This window comes from Lemur catta, chromosome 11 (genome assembly GCF_020740605.2).
Source record: "Lemur catta isolate mLemCat1 chromosome 11, mLemCat1.pri, whole genome shotgun sequence".
In the NCBI taxonomy this organism is placed as follows: Eukaryota; Metazoa; Chordata; class Mammalia; order Primates; family Lemuridae; genus Lemur; species Lemur catta.
The window spans coordinates 24,438,317-24,460,564 of NC_059138.1; the positions used below are offsets into that span (position 1 = coordinate 24,438,317).

Here is a 22,248-nt window from a genome sequence, read left to right on the forward strand (position 1 = left end):
AGAACACAAGGAAATAGAGGTTTAAAAAAGATGACACACAGCATAGTTTATCATTTTGTCAGGTTTGAAAAATTCTTCTCTGGAATGCTAATATCCTCTATTAAGAGCTGGAACTGTTAGTTACTGCATATGGTTTAAGACAAAATTGTCATCACAGTTACAGTCTACTAATTTGTTGATTAATGGTGGACTTTAGCTGCAAATGAAAACCTGCACGTCACTTCACAGAGTTCCATTTGTCCTATTCCAACAAATATGAGTTAGTTTTGACAGCATTTCTTCAATTTCCAAGCAGTTGGGAATATTTGTTTCAACTTTTGTTATTAATTCTAGTTTAATTGTACTGTGGTCAAAAAATGCAGTTTGCAACATTTCTGATTTTTACTTCTACAATATGATAAATTTATATAAATGCTTCATAGACCTTTGAAAATAGGTTATAGTTTTATATTTTGGTGTTTAAAGCTTGATTTGTATAAATTAAGTATGTTAATATTATCCAAATATTTTATTCTTTTAATACTGTTTTTACTTAACTGTCATAGATTAACTCATTATTATTTTATTTATGTTTCTATAATATAAAATATACTCCCCATAGTTGTGTTTCTGACCAGTAGAAGTTTTCTTTATTTCTGTGATATTCCTTATAAACAGTCATGACACGCCTTTCACCATAAAATTTATCTTCTACCTCAAAGATTGAAATGTAAGGTCTTCCCTCCAATTTTAGATAATGATATTGCTGTTTCTGCTTTCTTTTTTGTTCATGTTTGTCAACCTTTAATATTTCACCTTTGGTGTCACTTTATTTTAAGTGTGCATCCTGAGAACATCATGTCACTGGATTTTTATGAAATTATTTTATTTCAACAGAGAAATATAAGTATAACCATTTCATATTTTCAACATAACTATTGTTTTGTTTTGCTTCTCTCATCTTGCTTTTTGCTTTCTTTAAAATTTTTTTTCTGTCTTTGCATAAACTATTATGGTTTTTATTATCATGTACAGTAATTTAAAATGTTAGGGATTATTCTGAAAGTTTTTCAAAGACTTTCTTAAAGCATATTAAACTGTCAAATGGCTTCAAAGCCTACCCTTTTTGCTAGTTTTGAGTCACTTAAATTGGGGTGTACCATTTTCTGCTACAATGTTCACTTTCTGAGATGAGACAGCAGCAATTTAGGGGACATTTGTGCCCTCTTTTGACAGTGTCTTCCATTTATTCAATAGTATCTGTACTATATCTTTTAGAAATTTCCCAAAGTTTTTACCATAAGTATCCAATTCCTCTCTAATTTTCAGTACTGCTTCAAGTCTCTCACTCTTCTCCCTCATTTCATATTTCTTTTACCATTTCAGTAGGAACTTAGGAGAGGGAGGTAGCAGCTTGTGTAGAAGCCTCTATCTTGACAGAAATTTGGCATACCATATTTTAAGAGGTGCTGTGAGAAACCAGAGACACTTGACATGGATGTGATGGGAAATAAGTCAAATGATGTACAATTTAAGAAATGGAAGTTTTTATATCTGGAGAAGAGAAAACACAGAGGGATGTGATGGCTACTTTCAGATACCCAAAGGGATACCATGCGGCCCAAGAAATAGACTGATGCTGTGTTGCCTCACAGGCTAGTACTAGGACCAGGATGGGCAAATTAAACTTGTGCAAGCTGAGAGGAGGACACTTTCTGAAATGTGGGGTTGAGCAATTTAATTTCTAAGTTTCTTTCCAATGCTATTCTTCTGTTAATGTAAATAAGGTTGACGTTTTTGAAATATGAGATACTAAAGAGTTTTTGTCCCCAAATTTAGTATACACAAAAATCGAATGGAACACTTGTTAAATGCTAATATCTGAGCTCAGAAATTTTGATTTGTTTAAGTTTGGGCAACACATTCTTTATTGATAGTAACCAGTGCTTTGAAATATCATAGGTATTATTATAACATAACACATTCGTTTGAGTAAAGAGTAAATACGATTACTTTAGTTAAATGTTTATAGCATTTGCTGCTATAATTTAGGGTTTTGTAGGGAAACGGAAAATGGTACCTAAGTGAAGGAAGAAAACAATTGACGTCAACAATTCTACAGAAAACGGTGTCAATTAGGGTCCTAGAGGAAGCTGACACCAACAGAGTTGAGTTAGAAGTGAAAGATAAAGGGGAGAAGGAGCAGATAAAGGCAAGGAGAGTCTTCAGATTGAGATGAGGTTGACACCTGTGGAAGTTGAGAGAGGAAAGGAAAGAGGATAGGGTATGGAGAGTCTCAAATTGATACAACTCTAAGGAAGTCTAAACCAGTCCAATGGTCAGCTTTGATATGTTTGACCAAGAAGAGTCCATTCTTGGGCAGACATGGTCAGGCTCTGATTCCCTCACGGCTCTCAGTCATTGATTGAGAGCTTTGTTGGCAGAGTGTGGCCTCTGCTCCAACACTGCAGCAGATCCAAAGTGCTGTAGCTGGAACTTTCGGCCACTTCTGCTCCTTGTGGCAAGTACTCTCTTGAAGGGACATCTGAGCAGTGTACATTCATGGCTGCCACAAAACCTAAGTCTTATTTTTTTCAATGCTGGGGAGTGCTCCTGCTTACTTGAAGATATAATTGGACATTGTCTATACTGATTTCCTTTGGCTTCTGTTTGTTTGACTCTACTCTTATTGTTTTAAGTCTCTAAGCTTCCATTTCTTCCTTTTTTCCCCACACATCAGGCATACAATATGAATGATTCTATTCATGTATAATTTTGTTTAAATTGAATCAGAAATAAAAGACATCTTGTCAGGATGTGATGGTAAAAAATGCTCCATAAAGATGTGGGATTTTAAAAACTCAAGAGTCTTTCATATTATTTCTCTAGTCTGGCGGCAAGAAGAAGTTACACGCATTAACCAATCTTTCACTGGAGCTGAAAGGAAAGCTGCTTTGTGCGAAATTCTGGAAAAAGAGACTCAGATAATTGCTTCCATTGGGAGACACAGATACATTGCTTATACAGAGCGTCAGGATGCAGCAGTACAAACTTTTTTGGATAAGGTTAGTGAAGTAACTATTATTTAAATATGAATGTATCCTGAGTTTAAAAATGTGGAAAAATGAACTAAAGGAGAGAATTATATTGTGAGAATTTACATGAATTTTGTTTAGCACTTTGATGACACACTTCTTTAAATTCTATATATTTTTTTCTCCTGGTGTAGCTTTAGATTTTAACTGCAGCCTAGAATAAAGATGGACAAGTAACTTGAAATTAATATATTCTCAACTAAAGGGATTTGGCTATGAAGGAAAAGATGGAGACACCAATTTTGTGACTGTTCATTTAGATTTAGGCTGGCTATATAAATTAGATGAGTTGCACACTGTGATAAAATGAAGAGTATTAAAGTCACAAAATGTCTGGGTCTGAGGTGCCGCAATAGTAAGCAACATGGGGGAAATAGCTATAGACTCGTGTTTTTGCATTTACTTACCACATCATTAACTGACTGCAAATTTCTGACCAAAAGAATATACAATTATTGAAAACCATGAAAACATACAATTAAGGGAAAAACTAAAGTAATTACCCTTTTTGTGGTCAAACTGCCTGTTTGATTTTGAATAGCCTGTTTCCATAGTGACGAATTTCCTTTTTTAAGCCTGATCTTTCCAAACAATTTAAAGCCAATCCAGCTACAGAAGAAAAGGGATGGATTTCTCCAAGCTATTAGCTTGTAGTAATCCTAGTTCTATTATTCTTATGATTTAAGAACATTTGTTCTTAAAAACAATATATATATTTTTTGATATTCTAAATGCTCTCCTCTCATCTTACTTACACACTCTCCTATTTGATCTCAGTTCATTTATGGCTTTAACTAACTATAACACTTGCATCCTGGAACTCCCTAAAGGTACAGGCCAGGTCTCTCTAAGGAGCTTCCAAATAATATATCCAATTGCTCTTGTCATTACTTTTTGAATATCCCAAGAGTACACCTCAAGTTGACATGGCAACCCCTAAGTCATATCATCTCACCATTTTTGTCCCCCTCACCTCCAAACTGATCTTGTTCTCTAACACTCACATAACCTGTCTCTATGAATATTTTATCATCTACTCAATTGCTCCAGACAGAAACCTGGGTGTTTTTCTTCACTTCCCCATTTAGTCACCAACCTGTTTGTTCTACTACTTTAATATCTTCTTAATTCTTTACTTCTTTCTTCCCCAACTGATTGGCATTATCTGTAGGGAAATGGCTCTGCCATGGCACCCTGATGACCTTGTAAGTATCAAATAGGCCATGTAGGCAAAGACTTGAACCATAGCTAATCTGAGTCTTGTCAAAATGCCTTGTGATCCCCCTGGAATATGAAAGGCTGGGAAGCTTCTGAGGAGCTGCTGTGGGGCAGCTCTCTCTCTTGCTGCTCTATTTCCCCTAGGATGATGTCACCTGACAGGCCCTGCCTTGTCTTCTTTTGTGTACATGAGCTTGATTCTGATTTAATTGAATCTGGATTTTTCTTCTCATCTGGATTATATGTTTCCATATTGGGCTGTTGCCTCCAGTCTTGCTTCTCAATTCCCTCCTCCATCATCCACACCATTGCCATAGTGTCCTCACTAAACACAGCTCTGCCCCTGCTCCCCCTACTGCCTTCAGGGAATGGGGATTTTCATGATCTGTTCTCTGCACACCTCACACATCTCACTGTTGTATCACTGTCATCTCTCCTCGCACACTGTACCCACATTGCTCCTGCCATGCTCAATTACATGCATGTCCCCAGAAAGACCTCATGCTTTTGATATTTTTGCATCTGGTGCTGCCTTCACATGGAACATCCTTTCCTTCATTCCTTAGTAGCCAGCTACTCACCCTTTAAAACAAACTTAGGTGCCTCTTTTAGAAACAAACTGCTGATCCTCCTGCTTTAGACTGTACTATATGCTCTCATGACACTCGGTCTCACCTCTGTCTTGTGTACATAGAGGTTAATTTTTATTGTATCTCTTCACATTTCTGAATCCTTCCTATTCTGAACTTTTAAAGGAAAGAGCTATCTTTTATCTCTGAATCTTCATATCTTAGCATAGTGCTTATCACAGAGTATCAATAAATGCTTGTGGAAGAAGGCAGAGAGGAAACATAAGGGACAGAAATAATGGTTGTATAATTTTATATTCCAAGTATCATCGAAAAATTAGTGGCATTTTAAATTCTTGAATATCTTAATTCTAGAAAAGATGAATTTACTGTAGGGAAGCCATAATATTCATACTTTTCCAAAGTCATATTTTGTTTTTTTTAAATTAAAGATTTTCTTTTAATTTTTTGGAAACAGGGTCTCACTCTGTCACCCAGGGTGGGGTAGGGTAGCACAGTCACAGCTCACTGCATTCTGGAATTTCTGGACTTAAGCGATCCTCCCACCTCAGCCTCCCAAGTAGCTGGGACTACAGGCGTGCACCACCACACCTGGCTAATCTTTTTATTTTTTGTAGTGATGGAGTCTCGCTCTGTTGCTCAGGCTCAGAGTCATATTTTGAACTAAACTTACTCATTTAGCAAGTTGCTTTGTGTTGCATCCAGCTTCATTATTGGGAACTTTGTTCCTTGTATGTCTGATTGTTAACCTCACCAGAGAGGACAGCATAGACCTGGGCAACATGAGTGTTTGAAGGAGCTAGAGTCTCTGAGTGCCTGTGGACAGGGAAAATGGGTGGCATCCTTCCTTCTGTGAGGCTGGGCCTTCTCCAGGATTTTCCACTTATGCTATCGTGCTGCTTTCTGTTTCTTATAAACTATTTAAAATTCTGTTGTTGTAAATACTTATACAATATCTATTCTTCTTTATGCCTGGAATCATCTCCACCCCAGGCCCCATGTCTAGCATTATCTCTAAACATGTAAAAAAAAAATTTTTTTTGAAATTATATAGAGAGTCTATAAGTGGGTCAAGGTCTAACACATAAAAGCAACTTCAGAGTCAACTGATGACCATTAATGACCTTTTATCATGAAGTATAGCACTCTAAGAAGGTCTTTATGTAAATCTCACCAATAAAAAAAAAGAAGATGAGATGAGGAAGGAAGATCTGTTTTTTGTTTTTTGCACATACTTTGATAAGTTGGCGGGGTAGAATCTGAAGCCCTGTAAGATCATGAGTATAGGAAGAATTGCTCTGTGCCAGGAAAATGGAGGTTTTTGAGTGTTGTCCTGGAGAGAAGGAGAGAAGGTAGAGTGAGGAGACATTTGGAAGGTAGTGAGGGCCTTTGTGACTTTTGTGACTTCTTTAGTTATGTTACTAAACAAATTAAATATTAAGTACAAGATACTTTTTTTGTTGTTTTGGAAGGGGAGAGGGAATTAGAGAGGTAAGCTGGGCACCATGTCCAGAAGGATGCAGGGCAGCACACAGAGATGAAAAGCCAGAATACTGAGGGAAGGTTGGAAAAGTTAGCCACAGAACTTGTAGAAATCAAGGGGAAGGCTTTTTGTGGGTTGTCGGTTTTAGAACTGGAGTTCTAAATCTACAGTCACTCCAGCTGATAAACCAGTTAATCTCATTAATCCCCAGGCTAAACTCAGAGGACATGGACATTTTAGCTGACATAAGGGGATTTTACCTTAGTTTTGACCAAAGTGTTGCACTAGGACAGGACAAACACAGCCACAGAATGGATCAACTAGCTTGAGGACAATCCCTGATCCAATTATTTAAGACTGGATAGCCTAATTATCCAGTCTTTAAAAATATTGATTAATAGTGATTGTTGGCCTGTTTCTAACCTGTTATAATAAACTAAAAACTCATTGCTATGCTAATACAAAATCATTTTAATAATCTTTTTGTATATGATGCCATACTAAGAATGAGAGAAGCAATTAAGATAAATTTTACAGCCTTTTGATATAAATACTTATACGATGTCTATTTCTCTTTATGCCTGTCCACCTCCCCCACACCCATGCCTAGTATTGTCTCTAATATTCAGGTGGAGTCAGTGTTGATTTCATAAAATTTGAATGAAATAACTTATTATTCTCTAGTGTTTTTCATTGCTATGAAAAAATACCTTATAATTAATTCCTGCAGATAGACAAGTTCAATTTTTTTCAGATGTCAAAACTAACATCCAGAGCTCTATGCAAATTTTAAGATCTACATTTAGCACCATAACACATAGATATGTAAAGAGAAATATTTACTTTCCTTTAATTTGGAAACAACTTTGGAGAATACAGGTTTATGTTCTGGTTTTAGTTTAACTTCATTGAGTCCATACTATGTGGTTTATTGAACCAGTATTTTATTTTTAATCTTTTTATAACATAGAATGTCTCTGAATAATGAATGATATGATTTTAAATTAGTACAATCAAAGCACTGAACTAATAAGTTATAATAGACTATACTAAGTTCTCATTCTTAGTAAAAGACTGACTTGAAAGACTTTTTTGAAGCATTAAATAATTTGTAATTTTAACACATCAAATATTAACTTCCACAGGTTATCAAATATTAAAACTCACAGGTTGACAGAGGTGAAGAAATTTAGGTCGAGAAATTTGTATGAAAAATCATCATCTGATTTCTAATATATCTTGCGTGTTCTTTACTTGTTTGGGTAAAGAACCCAATGTACCTATGTAAAGAGACCATTTGAATTTCTGTAAGAAGTTTTCCCTAGTCAAGGCCATGTATTTCTTGATTCTCTTTAATTTGTACAGCACTTCTTATAATCACAAGCTTAAAAAACTATAATTGGTGTTAGCTGTGTCATTTAAATGCTTTTTCTCCATACTCAGGTGGCTAACAGCTAATGGGTTAGAAAAATGCCCCCACCTCTTTCTGAGTAGTGCATTGAGCAGGGGTGCTCCTCTATGGCTGCACAAAACCCCTTTGCTGTGTAAAAGAAAAGTTGATCACTACCCAGCAGCTTTTGGCAGGGGGCGGGGAGGTTAAGGTTATCTGTAATTTGTGCCCTTAAGGACCTGAGAATTAATTCAGGAGGAAGAAAAGAGGGACTCTCACAGTGCAGTCATTTCTTCTGTTCTGTGGAAGCCTGCTGCTCTCAAGGTTTTTGTTATCTCTCCACCTCCCCTTCTCTGAAATGTCTTCCTGCTGTTCTTCTGTTTCTCTCTTCCAGAGTCTATGCTGTCTCATTTGTTGGCAGCTAAATGGAATTTATTACGCTCCTATTTTCTGAATCAATTTGAGAACATGATTGTTGTATATCTCTTATTATAGCCAAAGCTTTCAAAAGAAAAAAGGAAATAGGAAAGAGAAATAAGCAAAGTTGACATTTTCCTGTGTGAGAATAAAAAACACCTTAAGGCCTGAAATAAAAAAAGGCTAGACTTGAAGACCAAGTTATCAGTTTTGGCAGAAATACATCCAAGTATAAAAACAGCTTTGCCGAACAGATTTTTTTATATCTTCTCAGTGCCAGCTTTAGGGAACTTGAACTTCAAATCTAGGATTATTTGATTGTGTCATTCAGTTCCCTTTAATCTGGCTAACTTCTAGCTATTCTTCAGGCTTTAGTCTATTTTCTTTTCACTAGTAAGTGCTTCCTAGCAACCCATAGTTACCTGTTTATCTGCAATCATCAAATATGCTCACCTTTTATTTTAATTACTTTTCTTACCTTTACATCCCATGAAATTTGAAATTTCTTGAAATCAGGACAATATTTTATCTACTCAGTGCCTAGTACATTGACTAATACACAGTAAACACAGTGAATATACGTTGAATGAATGAATGACTACTGTAGGTCCTATGAGATAAACAGAACTACATAAGAAATTTATTTCTTATAACCTTTTGGGAGAATTAGAATTAACAAACATAAAATTATTATAGAGCAATTTGGATCCAAATTTCATTGCCTCTAGTGACTGAAATAGAGACACTGCATATTTGTGTGTATTTATGTGTGCCTGTATGTTTTTACAAATACAATAGGATTTCAAATACAAGTGATATCATTGGTCCAAATCATAGTATTTAATAGAGGAATCTTTATGGAAGAGGTAGGGTTTGAGTTTAAAATTGAAGGATGGAAAAGATTTGGATGTAGAATATATTTGGAAAAGTCCAAGATATTATCATATTATACTGTATTTGATAGGGCTAAAAATTTGGAGGGAAGGTAGAGCTAAATCAATCCATCAACTGAAAAAATACCATGAAATAAATAAAGTATGCATTTCATAAACAGGTTATTATACTTGTATTGTTATAAATAAAATAAATTACCACCTTGCAGACTAAAAGATATTGTCCACATTACTGAAAGAAAGCAAATTACATGTAATAGAGCAACCCTGAAGAAAATTGCATGCATAGATTAAGAAATTAGTTCAACTTTAGATATATTGTAACATGAAACTTAGCCTAAAAGAATGCTTATTCTCTAAAACTTGTAAATTGACAACCTATAGAATGGGAGGTGATATTCATAAACTATACATCCAACAAAGGGCTAACACCCAGAATCTGCAAAGAACTCCAATAAATCAGCAAGAAAAAAACAACCTCATCAAAAAGTGGGCAAAAGACATAAACAGAGGTTTTTCAAAAGAAGACAGACAAATGGCCAACAAACACATGAAAAAATGCTCAACATTACTAATCATCAGGGAAAATGCAAATTATTAATAAAACCACAATGAGATATCACCTTACCCCTGTTAGAATGGCTTTTATTAAAATGTCCAAACACAATAGATGCTGGCATTGATGCAGAGAGAAAGGAACACTTATACACTGTTGGTGGGACTGTAAATTATTATAGCCTCTATGGAAAACAGTATGGAGATTCCTCAAAGATATAAAAGTAGATTTACCATTTGGTCCAGCAATCCCTCTACTAGGTATGTACCCAAAGGAAAAGAAGTCACTTTATCAAAAAGATACCTGCACCTGAATGTTTATTGCAGCACAATTCACAATTGCAACCACGTGGAATCAACCTAAGCATCCATCAATTCTTGAGTGGGTAAAGAAAATATGATATATGTATATATATGACAAAGTACTACTTAGCCGTAAAAATGAGTGAAATAATGTCTTTTGCAGCAAATTGGATGGAACTGAAGACCACTATCCTCAGTGAAGTATCTCAGGAATGGAAAAACAAACACCACATGTACTCACTAAGTGAGTGCTAAATAATGGGTACACATGGGCACAAAGAGATGTGAAGGACATTGGAAACAAAGAAAAGGATGGGAGGGGTGTAAGTAATAAAAACTTACCTTTCAGGTACGATGCACACTACTCTGCTGACTGGCACACTAAAAGCCTGACTTCAGCATTGTATAATGAATCCATGTAGCAAAAACATTTGTACCCCCTTAATATTTTGAAATAAAAAAATAATAAAACTTTCAAAAAGAGCTTTGAAACAAACTTTAAACTTCGGTAACTCTCTGAGGCTTACCCAAAACAAGGCTATATCCATTTAAAAATTATTTTATTTCTAAATGATAATTAAGTGATAAAATATTTTATTATTGAGCTATTTCCCTTTTATAATCCTTTAATTAATTTTACTTAATTATATCAGTCTGCTAATTAACAATACATTATTTAATATTAAACTTATTCTCTAATAAGATAGATTAATTAAGGAGCTGCAGCTTCTCAGTTACTGGATTATAACTAGAATTGAGAATTTTAAGTTTCTGATGAAGTTCCTAGCTCTGAACAACATTCATTTTGGCTTTGATCAGAATATGATGCCATTACTTTGAAAACATATCAAATATATTAAATAGTTGTTTTTAAGAGGTAATTTCCAGTTCTTAATGTAATTTAGCTAGCATGAAATGTAAAAAATTAAAAGTAAATTGATGTTAAAAACAAAAATTCCTCATAGTACTGTCATTCTAAATACAGCCTTATGTTAATTATGACTCTGTTTGGCTAGTCTATATTCCTGGTGATTTGTTTCAATACATAGAGCTTCTACTGAAACTTTAAATTATATAACATCTAAGATTTAAATGGTTGCAAGTATGGCATATATTGCCCTATAAGGACCTCAAAACAATTACCAATTGGCATACAAAAACATCCAACATTTGAACAGTTAACAATTGTGATCAACATAGCCTTGTTTCTGAAAAATTATAATCAGGTGAAGAAACTGAGCAGTTTTATACCATAAAGTAGAAGTGCATGTAGACAGCAAGTTCTCACTGTGAAAATTCTAGGTGAATGCATCTTCTCTAAAAGTCTTGATAGGAGGGAATATAAGCAGTGGTAAACATAGAAGTACCGTCATTAAAGATTATCCTGGTTACCCTGAGTCTGTAGAGGACTCAGTTTATCTCCTGTCTCTAGTCTCTGAATTCTTAGCCTGGGAGTCCTCAGATGAACTTCAGGGTAAGTGAACTCAATCTTTGGCCCTTCATTCAGGAGATGGGCTAGATTGGGAGGCACCAAGCTAGAACTGGAAATAGGGAGTAAGAAGTCAGGGAGGCAGGGACCATAGCACTGCTGTGACAGCAATATGGCTGTATCACTATGGACGTTATCTGCTTTGTGAAGAATTTTGAACTTGTTATAGATTTATTTTTATATGACACCAAACCATAACTCACAGAGTCCCTTTTTGCTATATCCTTGGGTCTAAATATATTGAGGATTGTCACAATGGCTTCATAGAAGTTGTCTTCAAGTGGCAAGGCATGATCAAGACACACTATGTCCACTTGATATAATTGAACCAAACAATTTTTTTCAGCATTGCAAATGGCATGATTTTCCCCCCATGGGGTTCATGAGTAAGTCCATATATCCAATAAGCTATTCAACATATAAATTAGTAGCAAATCTTGAATCTTGTGTAAGTATTTGTACTTCTACAGGCTGAACAGCTCTCTCATGGTTTTTCTTTTTCAAAAATGCTTTACTTTTGCCAGGTCTACAAAGTCATCAGTTAATTTTCTTAAGTTTTAGTGATACTTTTAGTCATAAAGCACATTATATTAAGTTAAACGTTTAGAAGAAACAAAATTGCTATTTTTAGCCTTTAATTAGCTGATAATTATAAACATATCATTTTTAAGTGTTCAGCTTCGAAGACGTGGAGAACAGCTGATGGCAAAATAGTTGAGATGGATACACAGTTCACCATCAGAGCCAGGGAACTACAATCCATCTACAAATGCATTATGCTGAAAAATATCTCTCAAGATGAGAGGTTGGATGTACTCTTAACTCTTAAACACACTGTGAAGGTATGTTAACTTTCTCTTAGTTTGGGGAGAGAGTCCACTATTAATAAAAAAATTTAATGGAATACTAAAGCGAAGTGTTTTGCATTAAGTATTATTTTGTTATAATTTGGGAAGTATATGGTTTGTGCATTAATATTTACCTAAAAGTTCTCAAAAAATATACTATGATACATAATAAATGTACACATAGCATAATGAATATTCTAAATGTAAGTATATGTTTATGAAATGAATGCAAATGTATGTAAATATATAGCATGAAATTAACAGTTCAATAAAACAGCAATTACATCTACATACTTTGACATTTTTCAAAGAAAAATTTATTTTTAAAAGTTTTAAAGCAGCACCAGTGTATTTTAATCTTTTTTCTCATCAATTATTGATTTTCTGTGTTTTTAATCCTGCTTTTAATGAAAACAAAGTTAGTGGATGTCACAGGTCAAGTTTTCCCAAGAAACAGACTCTGAGATAAGATTTGGATTTGGGAAGTTTATCAGAGAGTGCTATCAGGATAGCTCCTGTGAGGAGACAGAGAAGGCAGGATTGGGCAGATGGAGAAATTAAACTGTGGTGGAGTCTCAGCAATGACGTCAGCCAGTGTCACTGGGAATTCTGAAACTGGGAAATCCCTCCAGAGTTGTCCTGACTTTTTGCTCCCACATTGACTGTTTATTGGATGTGGGATGTGACTTTGGATGAGATCTCTTTCTTCAACAGACAGCAGTTCTCAGAAAGAGACTCACTTCAGAATTGTCAGCCAACAACTTACCAGGAGGGGGAGAGTAAGCGCTTCAGGTCTGGCTGCAGCATACACTACACATACTGCTGCTTGGATCTACTTGCTTCATGCTGTAAGTTTTAGGAGCGGCTCCTCTGGATTTGAATAGGCCCTTTTTTCCTGGAGAAATTTGTGGGAGTAAAGTTACTAAGAAAAGCTACAGCCCCTATTGTAGTCATTGGCTTTAAGGCCACAACACATACTTATTGTCTCTTTTCTCTACTATCCATTTTAGATATTCTTCACCCTCAACTAGCAGCACCTTGACTGATCTAGGTGGCCATTTTAACTGGGGTGAGATGGTATCTCATTGCAGTTTTGATTTGCATTTCTCCGATGTTGAGCATTTTTTTCATATATCTGTTGGCCATTTGCATGTCTTCTTTTGAGAAACTTCTATTCAGATCCTTTGCCCATTGTTTAATCAGATTACTTGATTTTTTTTCCCTATTGAGTTGTCAACACTCCTTATATATTCTAGTTATTAGTCCCTTGTCAGAGGTGTAGTTTACAAACATTTTCTCCCATTGTGTGGGTTATCTCTTCCCTTTGTTGATTATTTCCTTTACTGTGCAGAAGCTTTTTGGCTGATGTGATCCCACTTGTCCAATTTTGATTTGTTTGCCTGTGCTTTGGGGGTATTACTCAAGAAATCCTTGGCCAGACCAATGTCCTGAAGCATTTCCCTAAGTTTTCTTTTAGTAGTTTTATAGTTTCAGGCCTTAGATTTAAGTCTTTAATGTATTTGAGTCTATTTTTGTATATAGTGAGAGATAAGGGTCTAGTTTCATTCTTCTGCCTATAGATATGCAGTTTTCCCAGTACCATTTATTGAAGAGACTGTCCTTTCCACACTGTATGTTCTTGGCACCCTTGTAGAAGATAAGTTCACTACAGATGTGTGGATTTATTTCTGGGTTCTCTATTCTGTTCCATTGGTCTATATGTCTATTTTTTATGCCAGTATCCTGCTATATTGATTACTACAGCTTTGTAGTATAATTTGAAGTCAGGTAATATGATTCCTCCAGTTTAGTTCTTTTTGCTCAGGATGGCTTTGGCTATTCTGGGTCTTTTGTGGTTCCATATAAATTTTAGGATTACTTTTCTGTTTCCCTGAAGAAAGTCATTGGTATTTTGATGGGGATTGCATTGAATCTGTACATTGCTTTGGGTAGAATGGACATTTTAACAATATTGATTCTTACAATCCATGAATATGAAATATCCTTCCATTTTTTTGTGTGTCCTCTTCAATTTCTTACATCAATATTTTATAGTTCTTGTTATAGAGATCTTTCACTCTTTGGTTAAGTTTAGTTCTAGGTATTTTGTTTTATTCGTAGCTATCATAAATGGGGTTACTTTCTTGGTTTCTTTTTCAGATTGTTTACTGTTGGCATATAGAAATGCTATTGATTTGTGTATGTTGACTTTTGAATCCTGCAAATTAGCTGAATTTGTTTATCAGTTCTAATTATTTTTTTGTGGAGTCCTTAGATTTCTCTAGATATAAGATCATATTTTCTGCAAACAAGGATAATTTGATTTCTTGCTTTCCAATTTGGATGTCCTTTATTTCTTTTTCTTGTCTGATTGTTCTAGCTAGAACTTCCAGTACTATGTTGAATAACAGTGGTGAAAATGGGGATCCTTATCTTGTTTCAGATCTTAGAGGAAAGGCTTTCAACTTTTCTCCATTCAGTACAATACTTGCTGTGGATCTGTCTTATATGGCTTTTATCATGTTGTGGTAAGTTCCTTCTATATCCAGTGTTTGAGAGTTTTTATGAAGAGGTGTTGAATTTTATCAAATGCTTATTCAGCAACAATTGAAATGATCATATGTTTTTTTCTTCATTCTACTGATGTGATGTATGACATTGATTGACTTGCATATGTTGAACCATCTTTGCATCCCTAGGATGAATCCCAGTTAGTTATGTTGAATAATCTTTTTAATGTGTGGTTGAACTTGGTTTGCTTAGTATATTGTTGAGGATTTTTACATCTATGTTTATTAGAGATATTGGCCTGTAGTTTCTTTTTTTGCTGTATCTTTGTCTGGTTTTGGCATCAGAGTGATACAGTTATCACAGCATGAGTTTAGGAGTATTCCCTCCTCCTTGCTTTTTTGGAATAGTTTAAGTAGAATTGGTATTAATTCTTTGAATGCTTGATAGAATTTAGCAGTGAAGCCATCAAGTCCTGGGCTTTTCTTAGATAGGAGACTTTTTATTATTGCTTTTATCTCATTACTTGTTATTGGTTTATTCAAGTTTTGGATTTCTTCCTAGTTTGATCTTGATCAGTTGTATGTGTCTGGGAATTTATCCATTTCTTCTAGGTTTTCCACCTTATTGGCATATAGTTGCTTGTAGTATTTCTAATGATTCTTTGGATTTCTGCAGTATCAGTTGTCATGTCTCTTTTTTCATCTCTGATTTTAATCATTTGGATTTTCTCTCTTTTTTCTTAGTTAGTCTGGCTAAAAGATGTGTCAATTTTGTTTATCTTCTTGAAAAAACCAACTTTTTGTTTCTTTGATCTTTTGTATTTTTTTTTTTTTGGCTTTATTTGTTCTCATCTTTATTATTTCTTTTCTTCTACTAATTTTGGGGTTGGTTTGCTGTTGTTTTTCCAGTTCTTTGAGATGCATCATTAAGTTGTTTATTTAAAGCTTTTCAACTTTTTTGATGAAAGCCCTTATTGCTATAAACTTTCCTATTATTTCTTCTTTTGCTATATCCCATAGGTTTTGATATGTTGTGTTTTCATTTTTACTTGTTGCAAGACATTTTTAAGTTTCCTTCTTGATCTCTTTATTGACCCACTGGTCATTCAGGAGCATATGGTTTAATTTCTATGTGTTTGTATATTTTCCAGCATTTCTCTTGTTATTGATTACAAATTTTGTTCAATAGTGGTCAGAGAAAATACTTGGAATGATTTCAATTTTTTTTGAATTTTTGAAGACTTGTTTTGTTTCCTAACATATGGTATGTCCTTGAGAATGTTCCATGAGCTGAGGAGAAGAATGTGAATTCTTCAGCTGTTGGATAAAACATTCCGTAAATATCTATTAGGTCCATTTGGTCTATAGTGCATGTTAAGTCCAATGTTTCTTTATTGATTTTCCATCTGGATGATGTGACTGACTTTACTTTCTGAATCCTTCACTCAAATGTATATCTTCTAGTTTTCCTTGGTTAGTTAGGGGAACTTACTTGTATTTTATAATACTACTTATAAATACTTCTATGTTAACCACTTACCTTTTACTTGCAACTGTCTCATTTAGCCATACTTATTTCTATTACTTTATTAAAAATTATTGTGAGCTATAATAAACATGCAGAAGAATGAATACTATATATTTATGTGTGTGTGTGTATATATATACAGTTTAGGTAATATTGAACAGGACATTACCAACATTTCCAGGTCCCCCTTCCCCTTCTAATCATAATCCCTCCTTTCATCTCCTAGAAGTAACTACCATACTGATTTTCATGGTAGTCATTTCTTTGATTTTTCTTCATAGTTTTACCACCTCTATATAAATATCTAAATAATATGGTTTAGTATTGCTAATTTTTGAATTTAATTTAATGGAATTATACTATATGTATTATTTTGTGCCTTGCTTATTTGGCTCAAAATTAATTTGTAAGAGTTAAGGTTGTTATTGCATAAAGCTACAGCTAATTCCTTTCCATATATTAGATGATATTCCATTGTATGAGTAAATAATAGTTATTTATGTAATCAATTTCTTTATGGATATTTGGTTGTTTCTAATTATTGACTAATGTGAACAATAGAGTTCTATGTGTACATTTCTCTAAAGCACATTAGAGTAGAATTGCTGGGTCATAGATGTGCATATCTTCAACTCTACTGTTAGATAATGACAATTTTTTTCCCAAATTAGTTTTACCAATTTATATGCCTGTTAACAATGTTTCATTTTTTTTTAGATTATAATTTTTGGTGTGTTCAGATGGTAATTTCAAAAACAAACAGTTAATTTTAAAATTTTGTACTGAACATTCTTATGTTTTGTGTAGGAACATGAATGTAAACTGACTCACGATATTCTAGAATTGATTGACAGAGAGGTTGACCTTATGATGAGAGGCGTCAAACATCACAACCTTGAAGGACTCAGAAAAAGAATTGCAACACTCTTTTTACATTATATCAAAACACCTTTGTTTAATCCTGAAGTTGCAAAACACCTTAAGGTATTCTACTTTTTTAACATCATTTATTACTTTTTAAAAATTCTAAAATGTGATGTAGCAAATTTAAGTATATTCAAATTTTGCTTTAACACTTTACTTGGGATTCATGTGAAAGACCATCTCATTGGTGAAATCTCCTTTGAATGATTATTTTGTGTGTCAATCAACTCAACTTATTCGTGTAACTTATTCTGTGTCTGTATTTCCAGCTTTTAATTCTTTCTTAATCTCTGAACCAACTTTCCAATTGAATATGTTGAATGCATTGTGATCTCTGATACCTCCATGCTATTGCATATACTGTTGCTTCTACCTGGAATGCTATCCCCTATTTTACCCAGCCAATTCCTGTTCATTTAAGACTCAACTCTCAGGTCCTCATCTTTATGAGGTCTCAGAGGGGGTTAAAGTCTTTATTTTTGAGATTCTACATTACACCTTATTTATGGTTTTTATAATTGTTTATGTTCTTATAATACTTACAACACAGTTATACTTATTATCAGTCAGATCCATATAGATATCCTGAAAGAACTTCAAATGTAACATGTATTTAAATTAAACTATCTTTTCCAACTCCAGGCTTCTGTGGGGATTTTGATCTTTATCTAAAGCCAAGATAAATGCCTCATTGCCTTCCTTGATAACACAATATCTCAATATTTAGTCAAAACTTGTAGGAGAATAAAATTTGTTTAATTTTTATTTTATTTCCTTTGAATTGATTTAAAAAATTTATTGGTATTGCAAAAAAATTAAAATATAACAAAAATCTAGTTCTAGTTCTCTATAGACTTACTCAGTTTATGTAATTTGGAGTAATATAATGGAATTTTGTATTCTACAATTTTACATAATGTTTCTACTATTTTATTTGCCTTTGGTAGAATTCACTCTTTTTGGTGAGCTTTAAAAAATGGATAGAGTCATGTAACCAATAGCATAGTGAAGACAAAAAATAGTCCTATCACCCTTCACATGGTTTCAAATCCTTGGAAAACACTGATTCGCACATTACTTTTATAGTTTTATATGTTGCAGAATGTCATATAAATGGACAATACTATATGTAGTCTTTTGAGACTGACTTCTTTCACTCAGCATATAACAATTCAGATTCACCCATGTTTTTGAATGTATCAGTAGTTTATTGTTATAGTTGAGCAATATTCTTACAGTCTGGATATACAGGAGTTTTTTTTGTTGTTGTTGTTCTTTCACAGTTGTAGAACATTTGGGTTGTTTAGAGTTTGGGACTTCTGTTAATAAAATCACTGTAAACACTTGATATGAGTTTTGGGGTAAATTGAGATTGTTTTGGGGTAAATACTTAAAAAATGGCATTGTTGAATCACGTGCATGTTTACCATTATAAGAGACTGCAAAACTTTTTTTTCCAAACTGGCTGAACCATGTTGCATGTCCACCTGCAACATATAAGAATATTAATTAAAACAAAGGATTTAAGATTTTTTTCTTGCATCTAGGACAAAACCATAGATTATCCTTTACTCTTTCCATTTTGGGTAGGGATATACCCTTTAATATTCAAAAATACATATTAGGTTAAAAAAATAATGTTACTTACTTTAAAAGGGAATGGTTCATTTGCACATTTTTGGTTTGCATGATGGGAGAAGAACTTGAAGGAACACCACTACCCCCACCACCACTTTCTGGGGGTGAGCCAGGACAAAGCACTCAATGTTTTCTGAAGAATTCTTTAGAGTTTAATTCTGTAGCTTAAATGGAGCCCTTTATCATCACACTCATAATGGGAATAGGTTATTTTCTTTCTTGTACAATTTCAAATGGGTAGAGAATACCTTGGCATGGCTTTATAATAGTATATCCATCTCGAAGGGAAAGGTATGCTAACTAGTTTTTATGAAGTTGATTTATATATTTGTCCAGTTTAGTATCTAGGAGGCAGGAAGATAAAATAATTATTCAAGTTAAATGAAATATGTTATCTCAGAATAAGAAAAGAACTCAGAGAAGTTGCCTTCTAGTTCTTTGATCATATCCCTAGATCACTCTTGTTTTCTCCAGTAGAATTGACACCTTTTAAATTTACAGACTGTCTTATCTCCCAAAATTATAAGGCATGGAACAATGAAGTCCTCAAAAAATATTACCTTTTGGGAAGACGGAGTATTTAGGAAAAGTAAAGCAGAGTAGAGGGGAAGGTGCAGAAAGGTAACAGAGATTCAAAACAAAAACATAAGGGATTAAAATGGTAAATACTTCAAACCCACCTTGAGTAAGAAAAAAAATATTACAGAACATTGATGCTCATTTCCTTCTTTATAAGAATATTTTTGAAAGTTTTATGTATCAAATGCCAACTCTGTTGCTGCTTGATCTCTTCTCTCATGGAGGCCAGAAATACTAATGCATCATAAATTAGGAAAGACTGGCTTATATAAACCATGATTCAGTTTGTGTTGAAAATGTTCACCATTCATACAGTCATTTCTTCGTTCATGATACATTAGCCCATAAAGAATCACTGGATCGATGCTTCTATGGCAGAATTACTTCTTGCCCACTGCTTTAGATGCAGAGTTTCAAATTTTGAAAATTGACCATTGAACTATTTTAAGTTTATTTTTAAGATAAATGAAATAAGAAAAACAATTGGTTTAGTGGGATTTTATTTATATGTGAATCTAACTATTGCCTGTAGGACTAATTATTTTAACAGCAACAATAAATCTAAACTCTTCTTAAAAATAAGTGCTAAAAGCCTCTGTCTATTCATTTTTTTAGTCAATTTTTTAAGTGATTTTATCACATATGTCTAAGGGTTGATGAATAATGATTTTTAATATTTGGCATGGTAAATGAATATTGCTTGAAATTTAAATTTTGTATAGACTAGGAGGTTAAGGGAAAAATATGACTTTTAAAATTAACCAACTCTATCACATTCTAAAATAAGTTAGCTCTTGGTGCTTCTGTTGGTTAATATATATGGTATTTGGCCTGGTTTTCTACTTTTCTTTCTTTCTTTCTATTTTTTTTTTTTTTTTTTACTATTTAGGTCCCTCAAGACCCATTGAAGTTTTATAAGAAGATTTACTTTTGCTACAGCTGTCAGCTATATTTGCCTTCTACAGAGTTTGCTATATCATCCACCTCACACCGTGTATTCCGGTGCCGTCGCTGCACTAACCTTGAGAATGAGGCTAAACAACGAGAATCATTTTTGAAGTACAAATGTTTACTTCAGCGGCTCTACTATACAGAAGCTGATTATGAAGATGATTCTAAAATTGCTTTCTTGATGCAGGTGTGGTTATTAAGCAGTGCCAACAAAGCTGAAATTTGTCTCTGTCTAGGAGGCTGTCTTGCAATCTTATGTATGTTTGTGTGTGTGTGTGTGATTGTTTAATACCCGTCTATTCTGCTAGATAGTATGCTCTGTGAGGGCAGGGCTATGCCTGTTTTCTCCTCTTACTCACCATTATGTCTCTATAACCTAATATAGTGCCAAGTTCATATAGGTCCTCAATATTTATTGAGTGAATGAATGAATGCTTTTACAGAAATTGATGTTGCATATGCACATGTTAGTGTTTATGGATAACAGCAATAATTAGTATATACTTAATATGACTATGATGGTAAGTAATATGAAAAGTGAAAACTAAGGTTCATAGAAAGTAAAAAAGTACTTCAGGGAAGGGCTTTGAGTAGATGGATACTTGTCTACTTAAATTATTAATATGATACCATCCATAACCCATAACTGAAAAGTTCTGGGTCCAGAGTTCTTTTGAAAGAACCATTGCATTGGATTATTGACCCTGTCAGTAATCTGCCTGTTATAAGAGCAGATTCCTAGCTCCTGCTAGCTCTGAGAGAGGCCGGGGCCTATGAGATCATGGACTCTCACCTGAATTCCTACCTTAACCACTACTTTGGTCTCCTTGGTTCTTCCATGAATTCTCTTGGGTTGTTTAGGCCAGAGGAGAGTCTTTGTCTCTGCAAACTAAAAGCAAATTCCTGACACTGTTTGGACTTATGTATGGGAGTGAGAAAAGAAAAGAAAAGGTCTTATTGTTGATAGGACTTTGCCCAACATTAGCAACTTATTGATAAAAGTAACTTGTAGAGCACGATTGTTCCTAAAAGTGATATTTGTGTTCACAGACTATCAAAAAAGGTCAATTTTCTGTAAATTAAAGTTATTAATTAAAATTAAATTATATTTAATAGCAAATATGAAAATAGGCACTCCTATGAATAAAAATTTTAGAGATTTCAAAAAAAGATTTCAAACATAGTCTGCTTTGTTCAAAATTCTTTCAAACTCTTAAATGATAATCTATCGTAAAAATGTATTTTTGTTACAACCTAGCACAGGCATGCATGGTAATAATAATAATAATAGCCAAACACTCCTATAGTGCTTACACGGCTCTACACGTTTTATTGATTTAATCAATGCCACGATTCTATCAAAATAAGTACTATTTCCATTCTGAAGATGAGAAAACTGAAGCACCAAGAGGTTAACTAACTTGCCCAAGTTTACACTAATAAGTACCACTGCTGGGATTCAAACCTAGGCAGTCTGGTTCCCAGAGTCCATACATGCAAACGACATGCTATTCTTCCTCAGAAACAAAAGTTTCCTGAAACAGGTTTACTTTTACCACTATGGATACATTGTGATATTTTCTGTTCAGTCCAAATTTACTCATTCTAATTTCCATTTGGAAATGTTTGGTGTCACTTAAGAGATAGCAACCCACAGTTTGAAAAACACAGATTGAAATGATTACATATTTTTTCCAATAGAAAGAATATTTTATTAATAAAAATGTTTATTTAAGAGTTTAAATTCTTTTATGCTTTTCTTCAAGAATTGTTGATATAACAAATGTATATTTCCTTGCTAGGAATCTTAGATTCATTAGAGCTTTAATATAACTCACAGACAAGTGTCACCTCAATA

General features: G+C 33.9%; 1 protein-coding gene across 3 annotated transcripts in view; it reads left to right on the top strand.

The window, feature by feature from the left end:
* The window catches only part of IQUB (IQ motif and ubiquitin domain containing), a 52,362-nt gene that overhangs the window by 24,131 nt on the left and 5,983 nt on the right, over positions 1-22,248 (top strand). The window contains exons 8-11 of one of the 3 annotated variants that reach the window (XM_045564918.1): positions 2,869-3,044; positions 12,084-12,254; positions 17,106-17,282; positions 20,329-20,577. In XM_045564918.1, the coding sequence (XP_045420874.1) occupies positions 2,869-3,044; positions 12,084-12,254; positions 17,106-17,282; positions 20,329-20,577 (773 nt within the window). Of the gene's footprint in view, positions 1-2,868; positions 3,045-12,083; positions 12,255-17,105; positions 17,283-20,328; positions 20,580-22,248 lie in introns of all 3 variants that reach the window. The other 2 variants (XM_045564920.1, XM_045564919.1) reach the window with 2 other exon arrangements.